The 15,310-nt window shown below is 38.8% G+C and overlaps 1 protein-coding gene and 1 long non-coding RNA gene across 2 annotated transcripts in view; one reads left to right on the top strand and one right to left on the bottom strand.

Annotated features, from left to right (window-relative positions):
* LOC120435337 (NLR family CARD domain-containing protein 3-like) overlaps positions 1-15,310 on the top strand; it is a 68,421-nt gene that overhangs the window by 38,108 nt on the left and 15,003 nt on the right. The window contains exon 5 of the mRNA XM_039604742.1: positions 5,120-5,151. Within this exon, the coding sequence (XP_039460676.1) occupies positions 5,120-5,151 (32 nt within the window). The remainder of the gene's footprint in view (positions 1-5,119; positions 5,152-15,310) is intronic.
* On the bottom strand, positions 5,368-7,177 carry LOC120438099. The gene is made up of 3 exons (XR_005611668.1): positions 7,039-7,177; positions 6,092-6,120; positions 5,368-5,696 (listed from the first exon to the last, which is right to left on the bottom strand). It is a non-coding gene; the product is annotated as an uncharacterized LOC120438099 (long non-coding RNA).

The raw sequence follows: 15,310 nt of genomic DNA, 5'->3' as shown, positions 1-15,310 counted from the left end.
TTCATTGTCTCGCTGTCTTTCTTGTTCAACAAGTGGCAACCTTACGAGATCTGATTCAGGTGCCAGATTACACCATTCGTCAGTCACACCTCTGTTCTGCTCATATTCCTCAACAGCGCTCTCGATCTCCTCACTGTTTTTCTCATATTTTTCTCTGTTTCTTTTGACAATGTGTTGCACGTACTCAAGATGGTCAGTACCTGGTAGCTGTACACAGCCAGCACCATAGAAAGCCTGATAGGTTGGCAAAGATGGCGTTTTAAGTTCGTGGTCTGATTGATGAGGAAGGTACAGTTTAAGCAGTCTTCCGTAATATTGCTCTGGATGTTTTTCTTGTGAGCAGCGGTGAAATCTGATGATAGCAGGCTTATCGTTTTTGCGCCTTTGCACAAATCCCATCCCTTTTGTCTGTTGGCCATAGACAATCCTGCAAGTAGCAGCAAAGTCTGCCATGCACATCTCCTCATACTCTGGTGTTTCAGGTCTGGCTTTGTATTTGTCATTCAAAGATGGAAGACTCAGATGTTGTGTTGTCCAGAACAGACAGGGGACGACTCATTTTCACAGGATTATCATCAGTTGGTATGAATATTACAGCACATGAACATTGCTTCATGTGAAGACCACATGCACGAGCAACACACTCCTGTGCACTGATCTCTCGCTTCTTTGAATATGCCTGCATGACGGCTCTCATTTCATCGCACTCGTTTACACTGTCCTTATGGGAGTTCTCAATGACAGTTTTCAGGTACTCAGATAGCCCGCCCCCTTTTTTTGATATATATTTCATTAAATAATTTGCAGCGCCGAAAGCATCTAAAACAAAGCTTATGTCGATATTACTGTTCCAGGCTTCAAGCAGATGTGGATTATAGCCGTTTATCCAAGAGTCTTTTGGATCACGCTTTAGTATGATCGTACTCCTTGTGTTCATTTTATTCAGGTATCTCTCATATTCTGCATGCGTCAACTTGCATCTTGCCAAGAGCTGCTCTAAACTCATGGAAGCAGTTTCAGGCTCATTCAGCAGCTGGTTCAGTGGCCTGAGCTTGTTCTTTGCTGTTTCTACCTCCAGTTCATCATCCTCACTGGGTCTTGTGATCATTGTCTCATTGCAGGGTGGTTTAGGAAAACCAAAAGCGGCACCGGAGCTTAAACTCCTAAAGCACGTCTTTGTGTGGTTCTTACTATGTTTTTGCACTTCTGTAACTTTCTTGTACAGTTCAGGTTGTTTATGTGGATCAGGCAGCTGAGCTGTGATGTATTTGTTTATAAAATCCACAACAGTTTGCTCATCATCCTCCTCAAACACAGGAGCACCTTCTACCCACAGGAGGCAGTGTATGTGTGGGCTTCCTCTGTGCTGAAACTCGACTATGTAAAAGTAGTCAATAACTTTGCCAAGTGGCTCTGCAGGAGATAAGAGTAAATCTCTGAATAATGCTTCAACTCTCTTGTCAAACATGCGCATTGTTGTGACAGGATTGCTCCTCAGGATGTCACACTTTGCTGACCAGTCGAGTCCTTCAAAACTCACTTGTTCACCTTGCTGCCTTGTTATTGCCTCAATCACTTCAGGCCAGCGCATTTCAGCAGCTGAGAATGTGCAAAAGAACGTGGGAGTTCCCAACTGTCTGATCATGGCAAAAAGATCTCTTGTTGTTTTCTCCCAATAGGCTGGGGTTCCTCTCAGAGGCTGCATGAATCTCACTGCATCTTTATTTCTCACCAGTTTCTCCACCTCATGTTTATCTTGTAACATGCCTGAGGTTATTTTTCTCCCATCTCTGGTCAAAGGCTTTGCCTTCCTTAACTGGATTGTCATGCTGGAAGTAGCCAAGTGTATTTCAGTCACAAACTGTGCAAAGAACAAATACTTTGTGTCTTTGGCAAAACGATCATCAATGCAGAAAAGCCTTGATTTGAAATACCCACTGGGGGAAACTTTGATCAGCCTTCTTTCATCAAGTGTGTTTTGGCCTGTAGGAAACTGCACGGGGAAGGCCATGGCCTCCAGTTTAGGTGTTTTGAAAAAAACTTATTGGATTGTTTCTCTCTGCAGGAGCAACAGAGTAGATTCCTTCACTTAAACATAATATCTCCTCAGCCACATCAGGGGGCTGCAAACAGGACTCGAGTGCAAAACCACCATTAGTCAGTCCATCTTCTTGCTCTGAATCATCTCTCATCTGCTCATGTGATTGTTCACCATCACAGGGTAACATGTCAATATCCTTTTCATTTTTATTTTGTGCTTCACTGAGTGCATTTTTCTCACAGCTGTCAATTTCCATTAAATCAGCCTCATCATAATCGTCCTCATTCATGTTTTCATCATCATCCTCCTCATCTTCATCAGGAAGTGTTGGATCACACAGCTCAGCATCATCTCTGATGCTCACATCCTTATACTGTGGATGAATCTGCTTGAGTTTATGCAGTGCTTGCACAAGTTTAGACCAGCTTACAGTCTGAAACAGCTGATGACCTTTGTAAGACAAGCGTCTCTTCAGTTTTACTCTCATCACCTGAGAATTCATTCTCAATCGAGGCAATGCTTCAACAGTTTCCTGTACCTCTGATGGGACACAGACCACATTTCCTCTAATTGCTCTCTGTCTGCCTTTGGGAAGAGGAATAATCTTGGCAAATGGTATGCACTTGGCTATGAGATGTCTCTCCAGTATGTTGAGATCAGACAATTCAGGTGGAATATCAGCAAGATCCAGTTTATTGGCAACAGCAAGTACTGGCATGGATCCATTTTTAAGATGATTGTGGCAGGTGTGACAAATCCACTCTCTCTTTTTCTCATCAGGCACATTGCACTGCTCATTTCTGCAGTTTTCATCACAAACATGAACAAACCTTCCTGTCAAACATGTTGCAACCACATGTGGGTATTTCACATAATTTGACCTTGTGCAGGGTCGTACTTGGTTTGGAAATGAAGCCTTGAAACACACAGTACATGGGTATGATGGTCCGGCTTTGATTTGTGATTTTAACACAGATATGGCCTCATTGATCACACTATTGTCACTCTCTTGGGTTTGTCTGTTCACCCATCTGTATTTCCTTTGTATTTTCATGGCACATCTCATTGTATGCATAATCCTAAATGCAAGATTACTTTGATACCTGTCTCGCATTAGTTGTTTCATTAGTTGTCTGTGTCTTACGCTGAGTCATTTGAGATCTCTGTCTCTCTCTGAATTCTGGGCTGTCTTGATACCTTTTAGTGATATAGTTTTTTTGCTTCTGTCTGAAATCATTATTCTCACAGTAACGTCTTTTCATATATTGTTGTTGTTTCTGTCTAACTTCAGGGTTGTTTTTATATGCCGTGCTTGTGCACGATTTTTTCTTTTCTTTGTACTCTTTATTTGAAGCATACTTTTGTCGTTCTTTTGTTTTTTGGTTTTCTTTTCTCTGATTTCTGGGTTTCTCTGATACCATTAATCTTCTTTTCATTTTTTTCCTTCGCTGTTTATTAACTTTTGTCAGTTTACAGATGTTTTGTAAAACTGTATCAGAAAGATCAAAGGCAGCACCATTTTTTATTGCAGCATTTGATTGACATGAAAAAGCATCATTTGATAGAAGGAAATTAAATTCACTGGATGGTTCTTCAGTTGGTATATTAGTAAATTCATTCTCAGGAGCTTCATGTGATTTGAACTGAGTCATGTAGGCTTCTTGTTGTTTCACCAGTGGTATACAAATGGACATTTGACAAAAGATGTTCTCAGTCAGATCAGTGGTTGTGTTTCTCCTTGGACTAGAGTTTGCTTCATCAACAGTTTTATCAGAGTGAGTAGGTGCCACAGCAGTGGCAGCTGTTGGTCTGCAGACTGTGTCTGTGATAGTATCATTCATGTTGACTGTGCTGATACTGTAAAACTGCACAGGTTTCAGTTCATAGGTGCAAGAGGGCGATATCTCCATCATTTCATAAGAATCTTGGAGCCTCTTAATCATGTCACTGAGGAGTGTGAATTTCAGCATCACAGCCGTACCGCGATTATGTGACCATAGTGGTAGAGGAAGACCACTGGGTGTTCTGGGGTGTGGGTCAACAAAACCATATTCGCCTGATGTGGATCTGAACACTGCGATACACAATCCACTCATAATCAGTAAGGAATACTGCACATCTGACAACGGGCAGCTCAGTCCTGCTTCTAAGCTGAGAAAGGTATCTACTGCCTCCTCTGGAGGTTCTTCATATGTCCCATACCGGGAAGGCTGTGTCATGTTGACATGATACATAGACCTGCGAGCATCAACTTTGTCTGGCAGCTCATCGGTTGCCAAATGAATATTTTTAGGAAATCTTTTTTTGGCCTCTTTGTACATCACATCACCTTTATCCAAGACCAGATTAAGGTCAGCTGTAGTCATGTTTTCATTCTCATGAAGGAAAGCAAGAAATGTGAGTGAGCTACATGTGCACTGACTGTTTCTGGAGTCTCCATATTTAGGATGAGCCTGGCTGTGAGATGCACAGACATGTGCTACAGAGGGCTGGTTTTCAAGGTTCACTCTTTCTGCATGAGATGGTCCTGCCACATCACTGTGATGGCCTCTTTTCACAATATCAGCATAACCCGCCCGTGGGGCACTTGACACCTCATGTTGTTCATTAAATTCATGCTGCAGTCCACTCTTTACAGCATCGGCATAGGATACCTGTTGTACATGTGCAGGAAAATGTTGACCTGCCTGTTTGACACATTCAGCATTGGTCTTTGGAGACACACTGTCTTCTGCAGAGCTCTGAGGAAAATCACACTCAGCTTGTTCACATGTTGGCACACTGTGAAACTCATGGAACTTCTTCCAGCGTTGTTTTGCAGCTTGTGACTTTTTCTGCTTCCTTGGCATTTTTACACAAGTGTTTCTCTTAGTCTTTAGAAAATATGTTTATAAAATAAGAGTGGAACACAGCAGGAGATGTTTTCTTTGTCTTTATATTTCAGTTTTTATTTCTCAGAAACAGATCTTTGTTTGTTTGACAGTTTGTCAGTCGAGAGAATAATATGCACTCTCTTTATTGGCTTGGCACAACTTGGCCCAGAATGAAAAACAGGTAGAGAGAAAATTTAGAAGAGAGAATAGACAGAGCAGGAGAGACACGGCTGGGAAATCACAATCAAACCGTGAATTAGAGTTTTCTTTATTTGTTCAGTTTGTTCTCAGGTAGAGGCAATATGCACTCTTTATTGCTTTAATGGCTTGGCATTTTTCAGCAGCAAGCCAAGAGTGAAAAACAGGTAGAGAGAAAATTTAGAAGAGAGAACAGACAGAGCAGGAAAGACACGGCTGGGAAATCCCGATTAACCGTGAATTAGAGTTTTCTTTGTTTGTTCAGTTTGTTCATAGGTTGAGGCAAAATATGCACTCTTTATTGCTTTATTGGCTTGTGCATTTTTCAGCAGCAAGCCAAAGAGTGAAAAACAGGTAGAGAGAAAATTTAGCAGAGAGAACAGACAGAGCAGGAGAGACACGGCTTTGAAATCAAACCGCAATAAGATTCTTGGTTTGGCAAAATTTCTCACAAACCACAGGGTGAAATACAGATGGAAAGAAGGCAGAGACAACAGGTGGAGTAGGACAGAGGATAGAGGGGTTGGGGGGTTGGGATGTGAGAGAGAAGACTGGAGATCTGGTCCTTGTTCTTCTTCTGCACACTGTGAACAAAAAACAAGAAAAAAATAATAATTTTAATAAAATGATATCACATGGTAATTGTATGAACTAATTGTGACTACTGAAAAAGGACAAAACAAATATTCAAGCTACACTGTTGTCGGCTGCCATGTGCAAAAAGTTGCATAACTTGGCACTTTTTAAAAGAATAAATATTTAATTAAATTCAGAAATAATATTTTTAAACACAAATCTGACTACAAAAATGTACGAAAAAATATTTTATCCCAATTGTTAAGCTGCACTTATGTGTATTTATTATAAAATTGTGTTTAAAAGGTCTAGCACAAAGTTTGAACCCATCACTTTATAGCTTATATTAGTCAGATTATTTTTTTATTTTGGTCTACTTCTCTTACAGTATGTGCACACCTACCAGGCAAAGCACAGATGTGAGTCAAGTTCCTGAAAGTATAAGACGAGAAATAATATGTTAATTGTCTGTACAGTGTTATCAGACTAACAGAAATAAAAAACCCACACGACATGATACACTGAACTTATAGTCAGCAGGGTAATTATAGAGTAATATAGCACACCAGCTGATACAGCAGCCATTTTATAATTCAAACTAATTAACTGAAGTATTTCCACTTATGTAAGGCTACTGTTAGACTGTTACTAGTCTTAGCATTGCTGCTAGTGCTAGCATTCCTGCTAACGTTAGCACTTCAGTTAGTGTTAGCATTGCTGCTAGCGCTAACACTCTTACTGTTAAAACTGAGCCACAATGACAATAATAAAGCTCATTTGTTACTTTTGTCTCACTGACCGCCAATAAATATCACAGGAATATCACAGTAATATTCTTTTTGTGAGTTAATAACTGCTAAGGCTAGTGTTAGCACTATAGCTAGCGTTAGCATTGTTGCTAGCATTAGCATTGAAGCTAGCGTTAGCACAGCTGCTAACAGCAAATGTCATAAAGCACTCTTACTGTTAAAACTAAGCCACAATGGCAATAATAAAGCTCATTTGTTACTTTTGTCTCACTGACCGCCAAGAAATATCACAGGAAAATCACAGGAATATTCTTTTTGTGAGTTAACAACTGCTAACGCTAGCGTTAGCACTATAGCTAGCGTTAGCATTATTGCTAGCATTAGCATCGTTGCTAGCATTAGTATTGAAGCTAGCGTTAGCACTGCTTCTAACAGCAAAACGTCATAAACAAAAATAAATGATAGCAAAGGTTTTTTTTTTTTCTTTATTCTTTGAACTCTTTTAAACTCTGTTGGACTTGATATATGAGTTTAAATGTCAAACATGTATTTTTACCATCATAAAAATAAAAGAGTGCAGTACTGAGTGTACTGTGCTTACCACAGCAGAGAGCAAAGCGGAATGACGACAGTTGGTCCAGTGATGGGTTGAAAACAGATGAGGCGTTCAGGTGGTGCTTGGAAATTTGACCATCAGTTTGAACAGCAATAATGAGTATATACATGTCTGTGTGTTAGTCTCTGTGTGTGAAAAACATAGAGAGATAGAGGGAAAAAATACACTAGACTAGTGTACAAATTAGTACTTTTTGTATAAGCGAATGAGTGACATACAGAAAAATATGGCAACTAGCATTACATGAGCAAATAGAAAGTATTTCATCTTGAACTGTTTTGTGGGTTTTATTTTAAGACTACTTTAAGTTTGTTAGTGGGGAGATAAACTATACAGACTATAAACAGAGACATTAAATGAGATTAGTTTAGTTAAACATTAGTTAAAATGTGGGAAAATCAACTACAGACAGGTAGATGCTGTAAGCTTTAATTATCCAGTCAGAAAGGATGATTTTAAAGTCATCAACTGACTCCAACTGCCCAGATCTGAAGAACCTGTGTGCCAATCACAATGCTCTACTTAGTTGGCATATACTAACTACTGACCCCTGTCAAATCTGTCTTATTGTACCTATTGAAAAAGTTAATCTTACTACAACTACTTAGATGCAGCAGACATTTTAAGGTTTAACCTTGGCACAGTGAGAGACAGAGCTCGTTAGGCAGGCAGGTGTGAGCCTGGTTGCTATAGTGACTGCACCCAATGGCTCCATACACACACACACACAGACATGCGCCTCACTTTTGCTGCTTAAAATGAACAGAAAAGTCAGCCAGAAACAAATCGTTCCCAAATCAAAAGTACACATCGTATTGACAAAATTCTTTCACCGTGAGCGCCAGCAATGTCTAGTCTACTGAATTCTCAGTTTTCATGCCTGTGGAGTGTATTATATGGACGTGGTGACAGTGGAAAGAAAGCCTGTACTTCTGATTTTCAGACAAACTTTCTGAGCCCTTTTAACATTAGAGTCTATGGAGGAGTTGGAGGGAGGAGGCTGCGCATCGGTGACATTTATGAAAGAACCATAACACCTATTACAATAGTAAACACATTGGATGAAAGAGGACAGCGATGGCTGTGGTAAAATGGTAAAATGATGGTTGTAGAGCAAACGCTGTGGACACAGCAGCAGTTTTAAAAAGAGATTTTAAGATTAATTTTCGACCTGCTTCCACTCTAGCAGTTGAGCTGTCTCACTCTAGCCCCAACATTCCGTCCCATACACACCCATTATAAACTCTGAAACGGCTGAAAAAACATCATGAAACTTAAACTGGAACTGAAGAAAAAGTATAATAGATTTTGAAAAGATAAACACAAGTTGAATAGTTGAATGTCTTGTCTTCATTTTAAAGTTTGAATATTGGCTCTATGTCAACGTATGTGGAAGTAGTAAGAGTTTAAAAATGAGTAAGTTGAATGAGAATTTGAAGGGTCTCCCCATTGAAATACATGGGAAATTTTTGTGAAAAAAGTTGAATAAAATTAAAAATATAAACGTTAGAAATGAGAAAAATAGAAGCACACCATTCCAAAAGAAGAGGAATCTAATGGTGTTTGAATGGTTTTTCTAAGTTGAACGGTTTTGAAGGAGTTAGCGTCCAAAAAACGTACGGAATGTGAAATAATAACTAGAAAGTGCATTTTCTGAAGAAACTGCAGTGTGAATGCTTGAATCTGAATGTATGCACTGAATTAATTGCTGAATTTTAAGTTAAAAATATAAATGTTGAATGAGCCTGAAAATACAGAGTTTTTAACCTGAAAACAAAAGTGCAGAACTTTTGAAAGCTGATGTTCACACAGAAGAAGTTGGAAAATAGCTGAAAAGTTTTTAAATGTAAATTAGAAAAACCTAAGTAATGAGAAAAGAAAATTAGAGTCAGAAAATATCTGAATGAATATTAAAAGTTCATATTCTTTGAATCACTGAATGACTAGAATGTGATCCCTCCACTTGGATCCACACAGTTTAAAAAGTTTAAATCTCTGAGCTTTGAAAGACACTGTGTTGTAAAGAGAACAACGATGGCTTCGTTTTGAGGGTAAAATGATGGCTGTAGAGCAAACACTGTGGACACAGCAGCAGTTGAAAGAGAAGTGTTTAAGATGAATCTTGGCACAGTGAGAGACAGAGCTCGTTAGGCAGGCAGGTGTGAGCCTGGTTGCTATAGTGACTGCACCCATTGGCTCAATACACACGCACACAGACATGCACCTCACTTTTGCTGCTTAAAATGAACAGAAAAGTTAGGCCGAAACAAATCGTTCCCAAATGAAAAGTACAGGTCCTATTGACGAAATTCTTTCACCGTGAGTGCCAGCAATGTCCAGTCTACCTAATTCTCAGTTTTCATGCCTGTGGAGCTTATTACATGGACGTGGTGACAGTGTAAAAACACCATGCTCTTCTGATTTTCAAACGAACCTTCTGAGCCATTTTAACATTAGAGTCTATGGAGGAGTTGGAGGGAGGAGGCTGTGCTTTGGTGACATTTATGACAGAACCATAACACCTAGTACAATAGTAAACACATTGGATGAAAGAGGACAGCGATGGCTACGTTTTGAGGGTAAAATCAGACCTGTAGAGCAAACGCTGCGGACACAGCAGCAGTTTTAAAAAATATTTTAAGATTAATTTTTTCGCTCCTCTCACTCTGGCAGTTGAGCTGTCTCACTCTAGCCCCAACATTCCGTCCCATACACACCCATTATAAACTCTGAAACGGCTGAAAAATCATCATGAAACTTAAACTGGAACTGAAGAAAAAGTATAATAGATATTGAAAAGATAAATACAAGTTGAATAGTTGAATGTCTTGTCTTCGTTTTAAAGTTTGAATAGTGGATCTATGTCAACGTATGTGGAAGTAGTAGGAGTTTAAAAATGAGTAAGTTGAATGAGGATTTGAAGGGTCTCCCCATTGAAATACATGGGAAATTTTTGTTGGAAAAAGTTGAATAAAATTAAAAATATAAATGTTAAAAATGAGAAAAGTAGAAGCAGTCATGTCCAAAAGAAGAGGAATCTAACGGTGTTTGAATGGTTTTTCTAAGTTGAACGGTTTTGAAGGAGTAGGACTTTAAAAAACGTACGGAATAGATAATAAAATATAACTAGAAAGTGCATTTTCTGAAGAAACTGCAGTGTGAATGCTTGAATCTGAATGTATGCACTGAAAAGAATTAATTGCTGAATTTTAAGTTAAAAATGTTGAATGAGATGAAAAATACCGAAATTTTCACCTGAAAACAAAAGTGCTGAACTGCTAAAAGCTGACAAGCACAGAGAAGAAGTTGGAAAATAGCTGAAAATGTTTTAAATGTAAATTAGAAAAACCTAAGTAATGAGAAAAGAAAATTTAGAGTCAGAAAACATCTGAATGAATATTAAAAGTTCATATTCTTTGAATCACTGAATGACTAAAATGTGATCCCTCCACTTGGATCCACACAGTTTAAAAGGTTTACATCTCTGAGCTTTGAAAGACACAGTGTTGGAAAGAGAACAACGATGGCTTCGTTTTGAGGGTAAAATGATGGCTGTAGAGCAAACACTGTGGACACAGCAGCAGTTGAAAGAGAAGTGTTTAAGATGAATCTTGGCAGAGTGAGAGAGAGCTCGTTACGCAGGCAGGTGTGAGCCTGGTTGCTATAGTGACTGCACCCAATGGCTCCATACACACACACACACACAGACATGCACCTCACTTTTGCTGCTTAAAATGAACAGAAAAGTCAGCCCCAAACAAATCCTTCCAAAATGAAAAGTACATGTCGTATTGGCAAAATTCTTTCACCGTGAGCGCCAGCAATGTCTAGTCTACCTAATTCTCAGTTTTCATGCCTGTGGAGTTTATTATATGGACGTGGTGACAGTGTAAAAACACCATGCTCTTCTGATTTTCAAACGAACCTTCTGAGCCATTTTAACATTAGAGTCTATGGAGGAGTTGGAGGGAGGAGGCTGTGCTTTGGTGACATTTATGAAAGAACCATAACACCTAGGATAATAGTAAACACATTGGATGAAAGAGGACAGCGATGGCTACGTTTTGAGGGTAAAATCATACCTGTAGAGAAAACGCTGCGGACGCAGCAGCAGTTTTAAAAAAGATTTTAAGATTAATTTTTTCGCTCCTCTCACTCTAGCAGTTGAGCTGTCTCACTCTAGCCCCAACATTCCGTCCCATACACACCCATTATAAACTCTGAAACGGCTGAAAAACATCATGAAACTTAAACTGGAACTGAAGAAAAGTATAACAGATATTGAAAAGATAAATACAAGTTGAATAGTTGAATGTCTTGTCTTCGTTTTAAAGTTTGAATGGTGGCTCTATGTCAACGTATGTTGAAGTAGATACAGTTTGAAAATGAGTAAGTTGAATGAGGATTTGAAGGGTCTCCCCATTGAAATACATGGGAAATTTTTGTTGAAAAAAGTTGAATAATTTTAAAAATATAAATGTTATAAATGAGAAAAGTAGAAGCAGTCATGTCCAACAGAAGAGGAATCTAATGGTGTTTGAATGGTTTTTCTAAGCTGAACGGTTTTGAAGGAGATAGACGGCGAAAAACGTACGGAATCCAGAATAAAATATAATAATAAAGATTAGAAGAACAATACTGTGAATGCTTTTACAAGCATTCACACTAATAATAAAGATTAGAAGAACAATACTGTGAATGCTTTTACAAGCATTCACACTAATAAAGAATAGAAGAACAATACTGTGAATGCTTTTACAAGCATTCACACTAATAATAAAGATTAGAAGAACAATACTATGAATGCTTTTACAAGCATTCACACTAATAAAGATTACAACAACAATACCGTGAATGCTTTTACAAGCATTCACAGTATTTAATAGTTTATTAGTGTGAATGCTTGTAAAAGCATTCACACTAATAAAGATTATAACAACAATACTGTGTATGCTTTTCAAGCATTCACACTAATAATGATTACAACAACAATACTGTGAATGCTTTTACAAGCATTCACACTAATAATAAAGATTACAACAACAATACGGTGAATGCTTTTCAAGCATTCACACTAATAAAGATTACAACAACAATACTGTGAATGCTTTTACAAGCATTCACACTAATAAAGAATAGAAGAACAATACTGTGAATTATTTTACAAGCATTCACACTAATTAGTGGGTAATGCTTTTTCATATCAAATTAGTATTAGCTGGTAACGTTGGCCTACTTAGCATTAGTTGTTTACATTGTTATAAAGCAAGGGACAACAGTATTAGCATTAGCTACTAATGATTTTTGGCCTCAAATTGGCATTAGCTGCCAAGGGCAGCCTATTTAGCATTATTTGCTCACATTGTTTGAAACCAAAGGAAAACTGTGTCAGCATTCGTGGATAATGCTAATTTATATTAAAATAGCATTTGCTTTAACGGTGGGCTGCTTAGCATTAGCTGCTGACATTCACTCATTTATTTTATTGCTAATTCACATTCACATTAGCATCAACTGATAATGCCGACCTGCAAAGCAGTGTTTGAAACCGAAGGAAAACGTGTCAGCATTAGTGAAGAATGCTAATTCACATCAAATCAGCATTCACAACACATAATTAAAAAGGAAGGAAAAGCAGTGTTAGAGTTAGCAGATAATAGTTTATACTGCTAACAGCCCCAAAGAGCTGTTCCAGTAACTGTAGCCCTGACAACACTTCAAATAAAGCCTTTATTTCAACTGATAGTGATTGTTGTTGGACAAAATATGTTTTGCTGCTAATCATCCACAGCAATATAATTAGCTTAGTGATATTAGGCTGCTGTTAGCTAGCAGTGAGGGATGTTGGGGTGGGGAGGACCTCTTTCTGTGACTGAGTAGAAGATTCAAACCAATCAGATGACAATATTCACATGACTCCCACTCCTTGAAGTGTATTTGTGAAAATGTTGGACTGTTCCTTTATCAGTGTCTAACAGTATGTTTATGAGAGCCATGTAATGTCAAGAGAGAGGGAGAGAGTTTGTCAGAGATTTGTGATGTTTAGCGTGTTTGGAGGCTACAGTTAGTGTGTAGTTAGTGTGCAGTTAGTGTGTAGTTATTGTGTAGTTAGTGTGTAGTGTAGTCGTTGTGTTGTGTGTCAGTTCTACTAGTGAACGTCACAGTTGCTGCCTTAAAGCCACCAAAGGCAGATTGCAGTGTAAACGCTGTCTCCACCAGATTTGGGACTAACACGTTACAGTAACTATGTTATTATTGTGGTAACGAGCACGGTAACTAGTTATTATGCCAAAATCAGGAACGCGTTACTCGTTACTGGGATTTAGATAGGCTCGTTATTCGTTACTTCGTGTGGTGATTATCGCGGAGCTTCCACAGATTCAATAACATTAGCAAGTGGTGGAAGCCAGCAGGTGGATGAAGGAAAAGGGAGGCAAGAGCAGAGACCCGAAGCGGCCGCCGGTCCAAGTGTCAGGTGAACTGAACTTCAGGTAAGAAGTTATGACCTGCAGTCTATCAGTCAAATATAAACCAAGTTTAGGTGCAGTTTATTTTCGTTATGCTGACTTTTTCGTAATGCGTACTAGCTAGCATGACGGAGTTTCTATACAGCTGGGTGGGTGCTATTTTACTGATGTTGAAATTTATTTTGTTCATAAGGTTAATTAATAGAGTTGCCCGTAAAAAACAGAATCGTCTCCTTTTCAGAGAAAATATTGCATATTGAGCTGAAAAGGAACACAGCTTCAGCTACAATGAAAAAGACACAAAGCTGGATTTATTCTGTCTTTACGCTGCACAGCTGCCTCTTCTCTTATTCTCTCCTCTCCTGTTTCTACTTCAATCATAAAACTGATCAGTGATCAGCTGATCGGTTTTTCTCTCTTGTTTATTTATCGCCCACTTTGCGCCAGAAAGAGGAAACCAGCGGATGTCGCGCTGAACAACAGCAGCACGTTTAATCTTGATCAGCTGTTGTTAGAATTTATTTAATATTAATTTCTAGTATCAGCTGATGTTTGCTGGAGATACAGCTGTGAAAGCGGCTGGTCATGATATCGGTTTGGTTATCTGGTGAGAGGAAAACATGCAGATGAAACCAGGAGATGTCCTTACTTAACTCATCAGAGCTGAACTGGTGATGGAGAAACAGGTTTACCTTTTAGGTGACATGAATGAGTTGAAGGGAAGTGATGAACTGTTTCTGAGAGACAAATAACACCAGGATCCTTTTCTATGTAGCTGACAGCTGGTAACTGTGCAGGGGAGGGTCTAGCACAGTTACCAGCTGTCAGCTGGTAACTGTGCCCTACATGGCATTTCCGGGAAAGGCTTTATGATTTTTCCTATAATGGTGGGCCGGTCTCTAGTCAAAATGCCCGGGACGATTTTTTTTGTCCCAGTCCAGTTCTGTATGCAGCTCATCTGCAGTCTGGTGTTACCTACATCTTCCTATTCAGAAGGCAGAATTTCCGAGTTCTGAGTGCAATCGAAACAACAAAGACTGCAGTTTTTGTGTTTGATGTAAAAAGCAGGCTAGAATCATGTAGCGGTCAACGAGAGTCCAGGCGTGGGATTTCTCTCGTGGATATGTGCACATTATTTTTTTCCTTTCTATTGGTAGGTGGCACAGTGCACTTATGGCATGTAAGCAACCTAGAAGACTGGCAAACTTGCTGGGTATCCAGTTACGGAAGCAACACATTAACAAGAGAATTCTGAGTAAAACCAAAGTTACTTTCCCTAGTTACCATGAAAGTAACGAGTAACTTGAAGTAACTGAGTTACTTTTGATAGAAGTAACTAGTAATGTAACTAAGTTACTAATTTAAAGTAACTTACCCAACACTGGTCTCCACATGGAAAACAGCAGTGATCCACCTCCTGCTGTCAGATCTGCAGGTTTATCCCTGTGTTGTTCTCCTCTGTCTTACAGTGGACACAAACTATTTTTTTGCAGTGGCACAAATCATTTGTGTGGCTTCTTATTTGATGCAGAACACCTGATTGTTCTGTAAATAGTTTGAAATGCTCATAGATAGACCTCCTGAGGCCTCGGATGCATTTTTAGGGAAATAGTTGCAAAGTTGATGTTTGCAAAACTTCACTTGCATCATTTTTAAAATGTACAAAATGATTGGTTAAACATGTTTGTGGTTTTTCCAGTAAAAATCTGACTTTTTTTCTCCTCTGATATTTCCTCCAATGACTGGAGATAAGGTGTTGATGAATGTCTCAGAACTAATCCAAAGATATA

Source organism: Oreochromis aureus, linkage group 3 (assembly GCF_013358895.1).
Source record: "Oreochromis aureus strain Israel breed Guangdong linkage group 3, ZZ_aureus, whole genome shotgun sequence".
NCBI lineage: Eukaryota > Metazoa > Chordata > Actinopteri > Cichliformes > Cichlidae > Oreochromis > Oreochromis aureus.
The sequence above is the reverse complement of the archived record's forward strand: the minus strand, read 5'-3'. Positions and strand labels throughout refer to the sequence as shown.